We start from the raw sequence: 18,724 nt of genomic DNA on the forward strand, positions 1-18,724 counted from the left end.
TGGTGTTTTGACAAAATACGAATACTGTTAAAACAATAACACAGTAACAAATACAGCACCACCTGTTTTCTGAAATACAGTTTACTGAACCATTCGCAACCAATACGGTTTAATTCGTCTCCAATTTTATTGTTGGCGAGATATTTTTACGGGTAATCCCCAAATTTTGCCGCGCAAATCAAATAAACTTGCACAGACAATTGTCTTTCTGTGATATCATAATAGGGGAAAAAATAATGCTTTATACTTTAAAAATAAGGCCAAAAATGATGTACATTAAAAAGTAGTAGGCGATTTATTTTTGTGAAAAAAATATTTTCTAATTTGAATTCGAACGCAACCGTCGACAATGCGCGCTCAAACCAAAAACGTTTTCGCAACGATTTTTCACCATGAGGTTTTTGTTTTGCGTTGGATGCTCGACGTTACGCGTGGTAAGTTTTGTTTAATTTGTTTTTTGTTTTACTTAAGTTTTCTTAAGGTAAAGTAAAGTAAAAAAAATGCAATATCTAATGTAATAATGGTATCAAAAATCTGAAATGCATCTAATTATATGTTTGTTTGTTTGCAGATTTTTGTACATCTGCGAAGTGTCCATCTTGCATTCATTCATCGTCAATCAACCAACCAACATCTCTCAACTTCAAATATTTAATTGTATGTAAACATATGAGTCTGTCGTGGGTTAACTGGGTTTGCGGAACTGATAGGCCTTTTAGGTTAACTGGCGCTAGGGTGAGTGACCTATTCTTTGCCGAGGTTGACTCGTGAAGGAAGTCTTCCTCGGTTGTCAAAGAAGGGTCCAAGTATGCAGGAGTGCTACTATGTCAGAGAGTTGGCGCTAGGGTTACAACTAGAGTAGCGATCGTTAATTAAGGTTAGGTTAGGTAACATAGGTGGGGTACGTTTGGGATTGGCGCGCCACATAGGGACTTAGCTTAGATCGTTTTTTAGCTAGGTGTGGCGCGTTGCTAAATGGCTTTAGCTAAAATAAGGTGCGCATAGAAACACGACTTGGCATAGCCTCCACCGCAGAAAACGAAAAGTCCCGTGAGCCACCCTGATAGGGCGCAAACTGTTGTTAAAATTTCCCCAGCCCGTCGTTCGCGTAATTCATTTGGGTCCTTGGGGGGGTCTCGCAGGGCAGAGAACAGTGATCTCATGTTGTTATACGCTGTAATCATCACTAAACTCTTTAAACAAAAACTTCTGCGCCTATATTAACTGTAAAGATAGGGTTATTGTGGATTTGTTTTTGGGTTTTGACCAGCTTTTGTTGTTCTTGCTTGTATTTCTGGTACAATTTTCTTTCCGTTGAAAGGAAATTTGTACTAGATATAAAGCAAGGATATAACTCACTTGTTCGTTTTAGTAAACTTATCTAGTAGCCAATAAATGCACCTAAAAATGTCCCCTATTCCACTTGTGCTGGCCAAGCCTGTTTTTTTGTGTGTGGATTTAGATTAACTTAATTACTAGTTCAGTTCCGCAACCTACTTGGCCAGGCCACCTAGTCATAACGGGGCAATGACTGCTTGGGTGGTTGTAAAACACGACAGACTCACTTTTTACCTTTATAGGCTATTTGCGACATTTGTATGCAGGACAGTTAGTTAAGGCAAGCTTGTATTGTGTTTTTTACGTCAGCCGTACAGGTACGGTGGTGGTTCAAACGTTTTTTCAGACTTTCCTACTGATGATGCCTGAACTTCTTGATTGAGGCCAAGAGCAACTACCATCAATATTATTGTGACTTAAATTTTGCTTGCGTTTTCTCTCTTTCATCAACAAAAATGTGTGTAGAGTCTACTTTAACTATCTTTTATTTCTTTTTAAGTAGACCAGTTCTTGGGGGGTGTTGTGCCTTTTTACATCAGCCGACAGATTCTTTAAATATCATTAATGTGTTTGTTTATGTGTCGCTCTAACCACCTGAACCACCATTGTCAAGTGCTCAGAAAGTAGTAGTAAATTTAGAATTGAGACTTCAGTCTGTACGCTTTCAACTATTGTTTACTTCATTCCAGGTGTGTACTACTTGTATTAAATACTTTGCTATCAAATGTCAAAACATTTTTGTTTTATTTTTCAGGACCTGCTTTTGATTGATCTATTGTGTCATATAAATTTGGTTCAATTCAATATTTGTTATTGAGCATTTCTACATTTCCAAGGTAAAGTGTAAGTGTAAACGTGCATTAATGACTTTTTCATATTTGGGGTATTAATATATTTCATTAGTTTTTTGCAGGTTTTACCAAATTTTTGTGTTTTTTAGGAATGTATCAGTTACCTTATAGTTAAGAATAACTTTTTCGCAAGTTCGACGTTATCTTATTAAACATTTTTGCAGGTTTTAACATTATCTTATTAAACATCTTTTCAGGTTTTAATCATTATTTTAAATAAACATTTTTGCAGGTTTTAATCATTGTCTTATTAAACATTTTCGCAGATTTTTAATCATTGTCTTATTAAATATATTTCCAGGTTTTTGTTTGCAGGTTTAGGGTGTTAGTTAATGATGGTTAACAATTTGTTTTCACTTTCCTGAATTACAAATTACATGTTTTTGTTGTATACAAGTTTAGGGTGTTTGTTTATGAAGGTTAACAGTTTATTTTACTTTTGCTGATTTACAGATTAAACATTTTTTTGTTGTTTACAGGTTTAGGAACTCCGGATGTTTTTATTATAAGATAAGTCTTTTTTATCTTTCCAGGTTTATGGTTTATTTATTTTGTTAACAGATGTAGGAAGTTGCCTGTGTTAGGTGGTTTGCAGTTTCTTTGTGTAATCAGATCTAGGGTTTTGACAGACTCATATATTAACAATTAACTGTTTGTTCACAAGTTCGCAGCTGTTTGCTGGCTTGGTTCTTTGTGTGTTTCAGGCATAGGGCTTTTGCTGTTCTGGTTCATTTGGAATACAATTTAATAGATTGCAACTGATGCTAATTGACCAATATTGTTGAAAGTACTTGCATAAACATTATCAAAGTAAACTCATTTTATTTCTGTAGCTACATTTTCAGAACGTCCATCAATTCAATCTGACTTTCTGTACATTGGGAGATCGGTCAATGAGAAACTGCATCAGGTACTATGCTTATTTAGCAATATTCACATACTTAAATGTTGTCATAGAATTTAGCGTGAATGTATATATGTAGTCACAACCTGCATTAGACCTAACACACCTTAATGCACACATGTATATTAAAGTTAGTATTGTTTTTTTAGGCACAGTTAATATGCAATGAAAAAAATATGTATTCGTTTCACACATTTTGCTTACAATCATTTATTAGTTGTGATTCCCTGTTTAGAAACAAAATGTTTTCTAAGATACATATGTTGCCACATATCTTGCCAATTTCAATAGTTTTTTGTTGATGTTTACTTGAATGATAATAAGATATTTGTAATTATGGGTCCCCTTCTAGAAGGGGACACATATTGTTTTTGTCCGTTTTTCTTTTTTCTGTCTAACGCTGGTTTGTTATACGTGTTTGGTCAAGAAAGAGTGCTTCAAATTTATTCAAATTTGGACAAATGTTAGTTATTAATCCAAATTTGATCCTCCTGAAGATTGACCCTGAATAACCCAGCGGTTCACCCACAGGCCCCCAAAACGTATTTCTTTATAAACGGCTATACTTACTGAAGTACAGCATCTCTGAGTGATATGCTTTGTTGTTTGGTGCAATATAAGGTATTTCAAAGAATTTTGTATCTTTTTTTCGATTTACCCACTTTCACCCCTTAAACCCCTTATTTTTCATTTCTGTCTAACGCTGGTTTGTTAAATGTGTTTGGTCAAGAAAGAGTGCTTTAAATGTATTTAAATTTGGACAAATGTTAGTTATTAATCCAAATTTGATCCTATTGAAGTTTGACCCCAAACGACCCAGCGGTTCACCCACAGCCCCCAAAACGAAAAAAATTAAAAACCGCTGTACTGACCCAAGTACATAGTCTGTGAGTTTCATGCTTTGTTGGTTGGTGCAATGTAAGCTATTCTAAAGAATTTTGTAACTTTTTATTGGATTCACCCATTTACCCTTTAACCCCCAAAACAATACGTTTTAGGCCCAAAATACAAGACCTAATGTGCTGAAATGTTAAACAATTGACACAGTCTGTGTCGGTAACTAGAAATCAGCTGTTTTTGCGCAGCTTACTAAGTCGTTATATTACGTTATCAAGCACATTTTCAGTTTTGGAAAATTGTGTTTAAAAACTAACCTTGAACGACAATATCAAGGACAAAGATTAAATAAAAAGTCTTTTTCCCGTTCTTATTTACTGTTTTTTTTTGTAATTATATAACAATAATGATGCAAAAAGAATATGGACAAAACTTTTAAAGTTGGGTTATTGCCAAAGTTGTTTAGGTTTTTCCTTAAAAATCTTAAAATAACCAGGATGTTTGTTCACTGTAAATCCGCACAAACGCGCATGTGGGGACCCATTCGTTTTTGCTTGCAAAAACAATCATATGTGTAGATCAAATGATGTGTATAGTAGTAAATATCATATAGAATATATAATTGGTAAATATCGTATAGAATATATAAAATGGAAGTATATCAGAAAGCCACCTTTCTAGTTCAATTTTACCTTTGTATTTCATACCACATGACCTCCGAATGAGATGGATCTCTATGCAAGAAAAACAACAAGGAAGTACTCTAGTGGTTCCCTCAGAGATATAACACCAGGGAATCAAAAAAGGTACAAAATTTAATTTAAGGTACTTTTGCATGTTACTGAAGTTCAACAAATACATTCAAATTCAGTTAAATGCATAACTTTATTGTGCGATGAGACAAGTACTTCAATCTTTCGTGTTAAATGATTGGTTTAATGAACCATATGCGATTACATGGTTAGTGCAATAAAATGAATTTGTTTTCAACATAAACTTTTCTTTTCTAAAGGACTGGTTTTTAATCTGTGAGTTGCTAAAATGGTTCAAATCAACTGCTTTAAGGATTATATTTTGGTGAATTGTCTGTTAATTTGAATAGCTTTTGTTGTTATTTGTTGTCTAAATGGTTTATGCTTGGTGTCTAATTTAAACCCGATACCTCTGAATTTCAGACAACATGACCTTCAACAGCAATAGATTTTGATGCAAAAAATTCTAAAAGCTGTTCTGCAAAATCAACCTCTTGTTAACTAAGAAGCTTGACAACTGAATTCTGCAGCCTAACCTGTCTGTATTGATGTACAGTGGGGCAACCTTCACTGCTCATGTGTGTTAGAAAAATGAAATAACATTAATATTGACTTTGCTGATCCATGTGCAAGTGAAACATATTTTGGCTTAGGAAACATTTGTTCGTACTGTTTGTTTAGCTTTTTAATGCAGTAAGCTATTGCAAAATCATTTATGTCAATTGTTTAACAACATAAAACATTGTCAAAACATATTTTTTCTATTGTACATTTGTATCTTTATTTTGTAATTCATTTCATGTAATAGACACAAACCAGTTACAAATTTTATACAGTTATCTGTGCCTGTGAGAGCACTTAGCCACCTATCTAAATGGCTGCTGCGCTTTTAACCATTGTGAGTATGTTTTTACATTGTGATGTTTTTGTCACAAGGTCCGCAGCTATTTTTCTTATTCTGTGCCCATATTACAAAATGCTGTTAATATGCCAAACTGTTTTCACATGACAATTTATATTGTTCAATAAACTATTAATGGTGTTACTGTTAGATCTGTTCATTAAAGCCTTGTTATAAATTATAGTGGTGTGCATTTAATTCCTATGAATGTTCATTTTTATTTTATCGCTCATAATCTTTTATTTTATCGCTCAACATGTTTATCAATTTATTCGTTGAATTTAAGGACAAAGTACTTTTTACCCATCAATTTAAATTAAGTTAATTTTATTTGTGCACATCAGTATTTTAGTTGCACTGTAACTTAATAATTCTGTTTGTGAACGTTTTTACCTATTTTTTGTTGCGTTGTAATCTTTATGGGTTTGTGCAAATACATTATTGTTTTTCATGCCATAATTTTTTTTGCAAACAGTTTTATTAACTTATTTTTGCCACTGCGAATCCCTCATTACATAAACGTCCATAATATTGTACCATCATGCTGTAGGGTTTATATTACATACCATACCACGGGTTACCATATTTGCATGAGCAAAATTCCGGACCGTTTCAATAAATGTCGTGTGTTGTATCTTTCCTCCTGTTACGGTTTTTCGGTTTTATCTTTCGTGCGTTTCTTATCATTCGTTGCGTGTTCAGTCAGTTTTGTCTGTTGGGCTTTCAGTTGAGAATTGATTGATCGTGTCTGCGAAGAACTATTAGCTTTTTCTATTTTTATGCCTTTTCTATTTTTAATCCCTTTTATTGCTTTCTAGACACTGAAGATGCTTTCTAGCGAAATTAATTTGTTTTTACAACACTGTCAACACTGATTTTAGCCTGGAAATAAATGTTTCCCGAACTTGTGAAGTTTGACGAACAACGAAATTATGTTCCGGCCCTGAAGAAAAATTTTGACGTTTTTTAAAAACACATAGCCGAGTACTATCCATTTCTGCAATAAAAGCGGACGAACTTTAGACTTTATAAAATACTACCCCCAGTGGTTTAAAGTGGTCCATTTGTTCAAAGGGGCCCAGCTCAGTTGGCTTTTAGAAAGTTTGACGAACAACGAAATTATGTTCCGGCCCCGAAGGAGAAAAAAGTCATTAAATATTATCAGTAAAGTAAAAGGAGAAAAAACATAGTAATGACTCTGAAATAGTCCAGCCTTCACGAGTTGAGCCAGTCGTACTTCGGAAAACCGGAGGTAATCATCGAACTGGCTCCGGCGAGGGTCGCGAGTACCTCGTTATGCAAGGGAAACCAACGGACATGTACTGCGCAACCAAAAAGTGTTTTGTTTCAATTTTTCAGTTTAGCTTTGTTTGGTTCGCGAGATATTGCGGTCGAAAGTGAACCCTTTTGGGCCATTTTGATCGGTCGCGCGTCATTGTTTGCTGGTGAGCGGGACGGGCGAGTTACGAACTTCAAGTGAATATTCAGAGCAGTGGCCCCAAAATTAGAATAACAACGAGTTAGGGCTTTTGAAAACGACGTGCTCTGCAGAAAAAGAATATGGCAGTGGCTTTTTTCCCGTTTTTACACAAAAGCTGAAAATCCGCCTCAAAGTAGGACAAGCGTCGGTCTTTATTGCAATATACAATTTCGTATGATTAGTATTTCGTGCATAATTAATGTTTCTTTTTATTTTGCAATAGAGAAGCCTAAATACCTCATAACTGCATCTCTGTGTGATTTATTGCATTTCAGTGTCAATTTCTTGCGTTTTTGAAGATAAATTGGTGATTTTACTTTTTCCAAAGTGCAACTTGGCAGTAATAACATTTAATATCAATTTTTACCATCAGGTTTTTTTAAGTACATATTTTTTCTGTGCAAAGTAATGACTCTTATTTGCATTTTCTGCAAGTTTCATTTTAATCTGTTGGGATTTGACCCCAAAATTTGAGCGCCAAACCCAAACTGCCACGTTTTTACGTCATAGAATTTTTAAACAAAATTGCATTTGTTTAACTAGCCGCACCAAAATTTGGCGCATACCGTTTAGATTTTCAGGAACGTAAAGCTTTTCCAAAAAAATGAGCAACATTTTATTTTTCTCGTTTCAATTTAAGTTACCTCAATCGGGATATTTCGGCCAAAAAATTTTTGGGTTTTGTAGCATTTTTCCCCTTTTCTTTCCACCTCTTCTAGAACTTAAGATATGCGATGTTTTGTGTGTTTGCTGGAGCCTTTTTTTGCGGTTTGCCCTGGTCACGTATCATGCGCACCCAACGCAAAACAAAACACTCATGGTGAAAAAACGTTGCGAAAACGTTTTTGGCGCGCATCGTCGACGGTTGTGTTCGAATTCAAATTAGAAAATATTTTTTTTACAAAAATAAATCGCAAACTACTTTTTAATGTACTCCATTTTTGGGCTTATTTTTAAAATATGAGGCATTAATTATTTGCCCTATTATGATATCACAGAAAGACAATTGTCTGTGCAAGATTATTTATTTTATTTGCGCGGTAAAATTTGGGGATTACCCGTGAAAAATCTCTTACCGTTATTCGCCAACAATAAATTTGAAGACGAATTTATCTGCGTCGGTTCCGACTGGTTCAGCAAACTGCTGGTTTTACTGAAGCAATTCTGGTTGATGTTAGGACACATTAAGTAAGCAGCGAAAAAAATAATATGAAGCAAAATGATTTATTTACCTTTTCTGTTTGTATTAAATAATTGTTACTTATTTTGTTTTTTTCCACAGCTACACATTGAACAAAAAATAGGTTGGTTTTAACTGATCCTAATATATATTGCAACAACTCTACTATGTTGGATAGATCGTGGATTAAGCCAAATGTCTCTGCTCTGCACATATGGATTTATTACTTATGTGAAGCCATCTCAACTTTCTGACACTGTTTTGAGGTAACCAATTTACCATGTTAGTTTTCAGCTTAACAAAAAAGGATATGCTTATCAAAGGTCAAAATTGTCCACACTTGATTTTAAGGGTCATTTTCAAGTAATTTATATTTTCAAAAAATATATTGTATGCAATTATCTAAACCAGGGGTGTGCAACCTTTGTCACTGTGGGGTCAAATACAATTACTAATTTTAAGTGGTGAGCCGCACCTTTATACATCACAAGGTGATTTTACTTTGACGTATACCTATAATACCTATATTGAGTTAACTACAATCAAATTACGCTTTTCACTCTAGCCCCAAAAATACCAGGCGCATTAATCTACTCAAAAATATATAACTATTCGACTTGTTTGCTAGTACATTTGAAATCCAAGCTTCTCTGCCAGCCGCACAACCGTTTGTCAACAGGCCACAGATCGCACACGCCTGATCTAAATTTCTGGTATGTGTTTGCAAATCAATTTGTAACAGATATTATATATCTGATGACGCATGAAATATCAAACACAAGCGAAATGGGTGAAAGTTATTTAACCTATTTGGATTAATTCTTACCATTCTCAATATCTACAAGAGTTGTGAGATATTTTGTTAAATGTCACATACATGTCAGGTTAAACAGTTTTTTTACATACATGTCAAATAGGTTAAATACCAACATTTTAAGCAAATCTGTAATTAGTATTTGAAAATTGTTTAAAACCAAAACATTTTGCTTCCTTAGTTACATCCAGGAAGGGTAATACACTGTTATTTATTTTTTTTTCAAATTTGGACACATTTCAGTTATTAATCCAAATTTGATCCTCCTTAAGTTTGACCCCGAATGACCAAGTGGTTCAGCCATAGGCCCCAAAAACGAAAAAATAAAATGGCTGTACTGAGTAAAGTACATAATCAGAGAGTTTCATGCTTTGTTAGTTGGTGCAATGTAGGGTATTCTAAAGAATTTTGTAACTTTTTTATTGGATTCACCCACATTTACCCCTTAAACCCCAAAATAATAAGTTTTATTTTTAGGCCAGAAATACAAGCCCTAATGTGCTGAAATGTGAAACAATTGTTTGCAGTAGTTTATTCTTTTAGTATCTAAAATTTTGCTTTTATCGGCCAAATACAGTCAAACTTCGATACTATGCCACTCTCGCTACTATACCATTTTTGATCGTCACCAACTAAATTTAGTAGAAAATATATTTACTATGCCACCCCTCACCCTTGACACATGAGAGTACAGTATTACTGTATTAACAGTCTGGTTATGGATTGAAAAATTGGGTCTTCCGACAACTTTCGGTTTGAGCTCATGATAAAACAAACATGGTCTTTTAAGTAAGCAAACATGGTCATGTTAAGAGGTTTCACAGCGTTGCAGAAAGTTATATCAACGCCTTTCTGTGCTTGTGTCACGACAAAACTGACAGATCTTGTTTGTTCTGGCCACGATCTATTCGTAGTTTTGTAATAAATTATAATGGTACAACACAACATGGCATTACAGTACATTGTCATGTCACAAGGCCATTTTTGCAAACAACTTTCGCTATTATCCCACTCTCGCTATTAAGCCACTTTCTCTTGGTCCCAAAGGGTGGCATAGTATCGAAGTTTGACTGTAGTGACTTTTACAGTCCATAATATGTGTACACTGTCAGTCAGATAGAAGTCTCAACTCTTAAGGGAGTAATTCACTACTTTACAATTAAGGCGGGTGAATGTAGCGGTAGTGCTCTACTTGACACCGGGGAGACGTTTTATGAGACAGTTGTTTCGGTGATTAGAAATAAGCTGTTTTTGTGCAGCTATGCTATGTCAAAATAAACCCTACATCAAAATCCGCCGATTGTGCAACAGAAATCATCTCAATGAGTCAATTTAGCCCTGAAATATTTTTCAATACAACTTTATCTAGTTTTCTATGAAATCAAACCAGTCTTAGAAATATTTTAACTTTATTTCAATCTGTTGGTTGACATTATACTTAGTATTTCAGCTACTGTGTCTATAGTTTTTTAAGGATATAAGGTATTGACAACAGTGAATGAATTTTCATCTGCTGCCAAACCACGCAAATTAATTTTCAAAACTTAATTAAAATCTGAAACTGATATTTGGTTGAAGGCCCCATTTAGAGTTCCTCTATTTCCCGGATTTTTTAATTCCCGGGAATCGGGAAATAATTTTTTGATTTCCCGGGATTCCCGGGAATTCCCGACTGAAAAATGTGTTGATTTTTTTGTGGGTAATTAAGTCATTGCAATCGCAAAATTAGTTTATTTTTGCTGGAGGCATCTAATTAGCCATGATTTTGTCGATTAAACTATATTTGCAATCTTGTTTGAAGGTAAACAAGATTCAGGAATTATGAAAAATAAATTTGCTTTTTCTAGTACCGCTGGGTGGTGCATTTTCGCGAAAATAATTTGCCATCTCGTATAAAAACGCTTACTTACTTTATCATTAAAATTACAAAACGCCGTATTTTCATAACAGCTAGCAGAAATTTAAACATTTCTGTTACTTTTTTACAAAATTACCACGTTTTTGCTTGTTTGTGTGTTTCCCGGGAATTGAAAACAAATTTCCCGGGATTTGGGAACATAATTTTGCCGGGAAACCCCGGGAAATTCCCGTCGAGACATTCCCGGGAAGGAACCCTAGCCCCATTGTACTTAGTGCATTTTTTGTTTCTCGTTTATTTCAATCTTCATTCGTTTATTTCAATCTTCACAAACACAGCTCCAATGTATTTCAGTTTGCCTCATTTAAATTTGCTCAAGATAGCAAAGAAAATATTTTGAGTGCAAAAAGTAGGAAGTCAACTAAGAGGGCATTGTGATGTCATACTAGGTCCAATACATATTGATAAAGTTGTGCACCAAATACTGACTTTACTTCTGTCGTTAACAATCCACTGTTAAATAGTTATGGCTGTAGCATTATATTTGACCTTTTAGACTTGATACAAATCATTCTTTACCGAATACTAAAACGGAAATAGCACAAACAAAACTGCACAAGATTTTTTGGATAATAATTAGCAAATATTATATACAGTAATTTGTTTGTGACAAAATCATTGTTTAAAATGCTGTTGTTTAAGCTGAACCAAGTTCCATGCTGCATCCTGTACAAGAAAAAAATGCATCAATATAAGTTGTTTCATCTCTAACACTGTTTTACAGATGACAATTGCTCCGAGCGAAAACAAATGCGAAATTTTGAAAACAACGCATCTGACGGTGAAACCCCTAACCCGAAAGTGAAGCCCTGCCTTGATTTGTCCGTGAAGCAACAAAAAAAAACTGATGAAGGTAACATTTCTGTTCTGCTTTTTAGATTCACAAACATATTGTTTGTTTTGTTGGAGTTTATAAAAGTTTTATTGGCAAAAAAAATAAAAAATAATAATCATTACATTTGAATATAATTAGAAATATAATTATGTCATAATTAACATGACCTTTCAAAAAACATTTAATCACATCCCTAGTTAATATTGTTGTTAATGTCTCAAATTGTTTAGAATCTAAAGAATTTTGATTTATCTCACAATATCCCAGTTGCTTGTGCCTGAAAGTTTATTCCTAAATTTTGAACTGAACAGCTTGATGATCGGTCTTAATTGTTAATGACGTCACTATCTAAATTTTACGTTGTTTGTTGCCTGTCATTTCGCATTGTTTGCACATAATAGCGTACAAAAAGTCTGTCATGTATTGCTACCGAGATCTCGTTAGTGGCCCCGCAAAATCTATTTATACCAGTTTTACAGTATACCCTAAAAAAATAAGTTATAGCCTACATCCATATACAGTTTTGCGGCCGCACTAATTTGTCTCCGAGTACGCACATGGCAGTGTGAAGTGACTGATCGCAAAATTGTAGAAATAGCAGGCTAAAGCACGTTTTACTCGTTTATAAATGTATCGGAAATTTGTTCCGATGCCGCTTAAGTATAGGATGAGTAGCGATGCCACACATAGCATCAGGTAAGACAGTATTTTTGGGGCAACCATAAATACAACAACATGTAATGATTTATCAAGTTTGTAGAGCTCTTCTGGCAAATGTAATTTTATTCCGACGTTTCGACGTCCTATATACGCTACAGGAGGTGTATTGATTTATGTTACGAAGACTGTAAATTAAGACCTCAGTTTATTTTTGTAAAAATCTTTATTTTGCCACAATATTGCGTCGCTACAAATCTAATAGCTACAAAGCTGTTGTAAATGTTTGTGCGACGTGAGTGACGTGTTGTTGCGTGCATGTGCGTTACAAATTCTTTTTGAGACACACACGTGTGCTTGCCTCATACGTACGACGATTAGCATGTGCCTTCACATTCGGCCCCAACGTGCTTCATCCAAGCGTGTTTTTCGGTCGCGGCTTCATCCAAGCGTGTTTTTCGCCAAAACAATATTGGTAGATCGTTGCCTAATCTTTATTTTTTAGCTAGTTGTGCTACTGCATTATTACTTTATTATTATTCTGAGAAAATTATTAAAAAATATATAGACCATCTATAAGCGTGACCACAAATTGCAGTCGCGCACGCAAGTTTGTTGGTCGCGCGACCGTGCGACCGCATTTTTGCACCCCTGTGTTATTTGTATGTGGTCCAACTGGCAACATGAAATCACACAAAGTTGAGAACAGACTATCATTAATCTTTTGCCCTGGAAATGAATCATTTATTTTGTTAATCAGCCCCGTGTGATTTTGTGTTGTTCCAATCTTCCACCAAATACTTTGGCTTCCTTTGTAGGGTGTGTGGGTTTTCAACACACAAGCGATAAACAAACTCGTGTTTTGGAAGCTTGAAGTTAGGAACTAGCCGTCAAACATTTCTATAAAACTCTAAAAGTTTGTTTCCCTGCTCTAAGGAGCGACTGTCTGCTGGCAAGTGAATAAGCCACAAGATGCTGTTGCCATAATATGAAGTTTTAATTTTCTTGTTTAATTTTTGTTGCCCTGTTATTAAACCATGCAATAACCTTGACACTATAACAACTATGTTTTATTTAAATTTAATGTTTTATAAAAGCAAGCATGTACTAAACTGTAAAACGACAACCTTGGGATAAAACAAGCAAAATATAGAACATTATTGACCGTGTGCAGAAAACAAATTTGAGGAAATTGCTGTCCAGAAGTAAATAGCTCATGTGCATGTTTATTTGAATTAAACACAAACTATACAAGGTGGCAAATTACACAAATTGTTGTTTAAACTTTAACAGTCTACATTTTAAATATGGCATATACACCTTAACCTTATAGAAAATATTCATTGCTGCTGTAAGCATTACTAGCAAAGCTGTATATTAACGTCCATTTAGTTCTGTTTTTCTGCTATCAATGTCACTATACCCTCAAACCATTTACCGTATTTTACGGACCATAAGGCGCAATCTAAATCATTTTTTTTCCTCATAAATTGATCGTGCGCCTTATAAGCCGGTGCGCCTAATGTATGGATCAAGTAGCGCTTAATTGCCTAGGCTACACTCAAAACCAGTACCGATACTATCATTATATAAATAAACCACCGTCTTACACAAAAACTACGGTAAACGCAACTACCAACTGTGATATTCAGAGCTTTATGAGCTTTATATGGGACTTTATTGAGCTTTATACGGTAACCCATACTCCTTAAAATACGTTGCGTTCTATAGTCCGGTGCGCTTTATGTATGAACAAAAAACTAATCAAAGCAATTTATTGACAGTGCGCCTTATAGTAGGGTGCGCTTTATGGTCCGTAAAATACGGTAAGTCTAATAAATTTTCCACTTTGTATTTCATTTTTTCAATAAACAGCAGTTTTTTATGTTAAAGTTAAGCTTTTTTGTATTGTTTTTTGAAGAGGAGAGATCAACACAAGGTATTGAGCATGACAGTGAAGTTGACCATGAACCACAAGCATCACAAGCAGCAGCAGGACACATGAGTGATGGAAATGAGATGGAGGTTGATGACAGCATTCATATCACAATGGAAAAGTAAGTTTCACAAAAACGTGGGGTAAAAAATAGTTAAAATATAAAAAAAGCTATCGGCTGGTGAAGACAAAATGGTGTTTACACATTTCTTGCCTAATTTTAAACTGAATTCTGTGAATAAGTGAACGCTTATACCAAGTTTACTCGTACAGCACACTAGAATTACTTGTATATGTGATATTCTAACATAATTCTTTTCATTAAAATTATTGCTCGCATAATGCATTGGAATTTGCCCGTGGGATTAAATTCACAAAAGAATTACAAAATTGCCGTTTAATATTGGCAGTTTATAGAAATAGGGTCACTGCTGCAGGCTGATAGTAATACAAATTATGTGCCGGGAACTTATGTAGTTCATGCTGTCAATTTCTCTAAGTCCAATTTATATTTCTGCCTGAAAACAATATTTGATGGATTAATTAGTTTAGTTTGGTTAAAAAGTAAACTTCTTCATTGATAACATTATGCTTCACTTATGGGCGAGACACATAATGATTATTGCTTAGCAAGAACCAAGAAGCCAAGAAGATGACAAGAATAATGAATATGAGACAAGAAATTACTGTATCAAAACCATTTTTAAACTTTTGTGTAACTTTGAAACACAGCACATCTTGTGAAATTAAGCATCAACTCAAATTGCATCTTAACTAAACCCAATATGTCTAATTTAGATACAGAAGATTCATGGAACTTCTTGGTCAGCAAACTCCTCTGATTGAAGCAATGACTGAAGCAGGATTAACTCATCAAGACTTGATCACTATTAGACAAATGAAAACTATGACCAGCAACAAACCAGAATCAACTGTAAGTACCAACTTTTGCAAAACCGCTTCAGTTATTTTGAGTTCAACTGCTTATTATCGGTCTCCTGGTGAGCTTCGTAATGATTTTGTCCAATATGTTGTCAAATACTTTTTTTTGAAGTTTTGGAATTTTGAAATTGAGTTCTTGCATGATAAATATAAATGTGAAGTTTTTAATTTTCAGATTCAATCTTCTTCTGAACATGAAACTTCTCAAGACATCAACAACACAAGGTAGAAATTAATAAAACAATCCAAATTCATTCATTTTCAAGTAAAATTCTTAAGTTTTGTCAGTAAATTTGTTTTGTGTAGCAGATATTATTTCCATTGCTTCTAACATAAACAATGTTGTTGCTAACATTAAAATTAAACCTAACCTAACAAAAACATTTGAAATAGCAATTATAGATTTCAAAAACTGGTGACATTCTTGGCATTTTGTCACCAGGTTAAAATGAGCTGGTCTTCAATTTAGTTAAGCTTTAGAAACTACCAAAAAACTTTTTAATGCGATTTGTTTCATTTTTTAGTAGCAATGTAACTTGGAACCCACCTACTTCATGGAATAATACAAATGTTGATACCACAGCATACCCGGTATGTTTTTACTGTTTGATTTTGCTGATTAATATCTGTATCAGTATAATTAAAAGTTTAGTCACACTGTTTAGGCATTGTTAGAAGATATATGAATTTAGACTTTAGTACAATAAATGTTAGAACATTGAAATGTTTAATGCCTGCATTTTGCTGCTCAGATTCAATTTAAAGCTTTGCATGTTTCTGTAAACTGTAAAATATTTTTATTGGTATGTTGTAAATTTGTGTGCCATTGTAAATCAGAAATTGGTGGTGCTAGATATTTTGTTAATTGATAAAGTTTGTATATTGCAGGCCTCCACACCACCAACATCTTCAAATCAAATTCCACCCCTCAAACCATTTTCTTCAGCCAGTCTACCTCCAGCAGTTGCTGCAGCCTTCATGGCTTCAATAGTTTCAAGCAATGCAGGTGTGTAACTTGTAAATAAGAGAAATTCAAAGATACACTGCAAATTTATGATGTTTACTTGTAAAAAAGTTACTCAATAAAGAATACAGCTGGTACTTCACATAATATTTTGCCTTCTGACATCATGTATGTTATTTTGACCATCGCTACCGAAGCTGTTTTAGAATGTTGTCTGAGGGTGTGTAGTTGGAAAAGTTGTGTAGACTAATTCTGGCATCGAAACATTACTGATTTATCAACACTAGTACTTCATGAATATCTAAAAAAAAAATTTACTTGTTGACAACAATTGACTTGTATTAGACTAAAAATTGAATGAAATAACCCATTTACTTTGGCTTACGAGCTACCATAAGCGCATTACATGACAGAAGTAGAGGAAAAATGATAATTTTTTTATTATGTTAGTTCACTAAAAAAACAGGCCTTGTGTTTAAAGGAAGTGGTTCAGTACTTAAGTTGTAATTCAACTTCAACTAACGACAAAACTCTTTTTAACACTGATTTATGTTAAAACATTTTAGAACATGCTTCAGCTAACTCAAAAGCGGAACTTCTGCAGAAAATATTCAAAAGATCATCAGCTATTTCTCAGGTAAGCATATATGTTACTGTTACTGAACAAGTGTTTTAGCAATATATATATATATATGTGTACTAAAGTGAATGTATGATATTATGTAACTTAGGAACGCAAGACACATATTTTAAGAGTGGTTTTACTAAAAACATGAATGCCAGCTATACAAAAACAGTTTAACTCATTTTGGTGAACTGTTAAATCTTTCATTAACATACGATTAAATTAAAAAAATGTGTAAATACAAACAGAACTGTTAAAACTACTCAATAACTTGTCCAGTAAATTTCACAGTCTTAGTTTATCATCTAATGCTGACAAAATTACACATAGCGGCCCGCAATAACCTTTACAGGACCTGATCTATATCACTGTAACACTTTTTTTTTTTTTTTTTTTTTTTTTTTTATTGCGCATAAACATCACGACAAAAAGACGATTATAACGAGCAAACACATATAGCCATTAGCGCAGGTGGGCATTCCACTTCACTCTATATTTCCACATAGTATCATTTTTTCGAGAAACAAATTTTTCATTGCACTTACAACGTTTCATCTCATAAACAAACATTTCCACCTTTGGCCTCAGTTTTTGAATCTTGCTTTTGTAAATAACAAATCTAGCAATCAAAAGCAAGCAGTTAATCAAGTTCAAAAAACCTTTTTCAAAGCATTCGGTGTGGATTCCAAAGAGTTTTATACAATTGTTAAGGTCGATTCGATTACACATGGCACTGTCAATCCAGGCACTTACGCTTTCCCAGTATACCTGGACATGAATACAATCACAAAATAAATGGTACATGGTTTCTCTGCACACACCACAAAATGTGCACACATCAGCCTCCGCAATCCCAAATCCATAAAGCCTATCGTTTAGAACAATGGCTCTTAAGTTGAATTTAATTTGGAAGGAGCGCAGTCTAGTTTCCATTGTACATTCGTGCAAGTTTTTGTAGATATCTGACCAGTTTAGGGGCGCCCCTTGTAGAATTAGTTCCCATTTTTGTTGCTGCTTGATCGGTTGCTGTTTATTACCCGAAGCAAAGAACTCGTACGCATTTTTGGCTGTGGATAATTTGTCTTTTATTCCTGTCCGTATTTTGTCCAGGACTGTTTCTCTGTCTGGTTTGTCAGGTGTGTATGCTTCCCAAGCTGTTGGAATTGCCGCAATAAGGCACTGGTAGTTTGCATGGTTTTGATTGTTGTTTATCAATTGGTAATTTTCGCAAACGCTTTTGAAGCTGCGATAGTCTAAATTGTTGTCTATAATTTGTTGGTACTTTAGTATACCAGCGTTTATAAAACTTTCGAAGGCGATGGGTTTTCGTTTGAATAATACTTTGTTGTTTAACCAGATACCGTAGTTATAAACTGTGTTCTGCTTCCAAAATTGGGTTACACATTCCTTCCATAGGTCAATCGATGACCAGAATGTCGAGAGGGGAGTTAGTTTAGTGACCTCTTTGTGCGAGAGTTTTAAATTGGTGGCTGCAATGCAGATCATGGCGTTTAGTGAAGTAATACTAGTTTCAATTGTTTTCCAATAAGAAACATAGCATCAAACAGTTTCCGTATCCAGGAGAAACGAAGTGATTTTGCATAGGCCTCTAGGTCTATCATTTCCACGCCACCGTCCTCTATTCTACAATACAATATTTTCCTGCCGACTCTCTCCCAGTTGGAGCCCCAAAGAAAAGTAAAAAGTTTTCGTTTAATTTCTTTCAGAAATTTTTGCGGTATACTAATGGGCAAAACGCTCAGTTTGTACAGCAGTTTGGGTATCGCAAG

The 18,724-nt window shown here is 34.4% G+C and overlaps 1 protein-coding gene and 2 long non-coding RNA genes across 4 annotated transcripts; all 3 read left to right on the forward strand.

Moving 5' to 3' along the window:
- Positions 1-375: 375 nt before the first annotated feature.
- LOC145228709 (uncharacterized) lies at positions 376-3,099 on the forward strand. 2 transcript variants are annotated; one of them, XR_013860219.1, is made up of 5 exons: positions 376-434; positions 572-657; positions 2,093-2,174; positions 2,669-2,699; positions 3,038-3,099. It is a non-coding gene; the product is annotated as an uncharacterized LOC145228709 (long non-coding RNA). The 2 variants fall into 2 exon arrangements; XR_013860220.1 differs by lacking the exon at positions 2,669-2,699 and having other exon boundaries at positions 3,035-3,099.
- A 1,536-nt stretch (positions 3,100-4,635) lies between these two features.
- Positions 4,636-6,501, forward strand: LOC145228768 (uncharacterized). Its single transcript, XR_013860280.1, has 2 exons — positions 4,636-4,736; positions 5,106-6,501. It is a non-coding gene; the product is annotated as an uncharacterized LOC145228768 (long non-coding RNA).
- Positions 6,502-8,150: 1,649 nt separating this feature from the next.
- On the forward strand, positions 8,151-16,985 carry LOC145229732 (uncharacterized). The gene is made up of 9 exons (XM_080095063.1): positions 8,151-8,251; positions 8,346-8,509; positions 11,700-11,828; positions 14,389-14,524; positions 15,202-15,337; positions 15,521-15,570; positions 15,870-15,936; positions 16,234-16,351; positions 16,876-16,985. Exons 3-9 carry the CDS (start codon positions 11,726-11,728, stop codon positions 16,983-16,985), a joined length of 720 nt encoding a protein of 239 aa, XP_079951189.1. The 5' UTR covers positions 8,151-8,251; positions 8,346-8,509; positions 11,700-11,725.
- Positions 16,986-18,724: the final 1,739 nt, after the last annotated feature.

This window comes from Phallusia mammillata, chromosome 5, assembly GCF_965637545.1.
Source record: "Phallusia mammillata chromosome 5, kaPhaMamm4.hap1.1, whole genome shotgun sequence".
NCBI lineage: Eukaryota > Metazoa > Chordata > Ascidiacea > Phlebobranchia > Ascidiidae > Phallusia > Phallusia mammillata.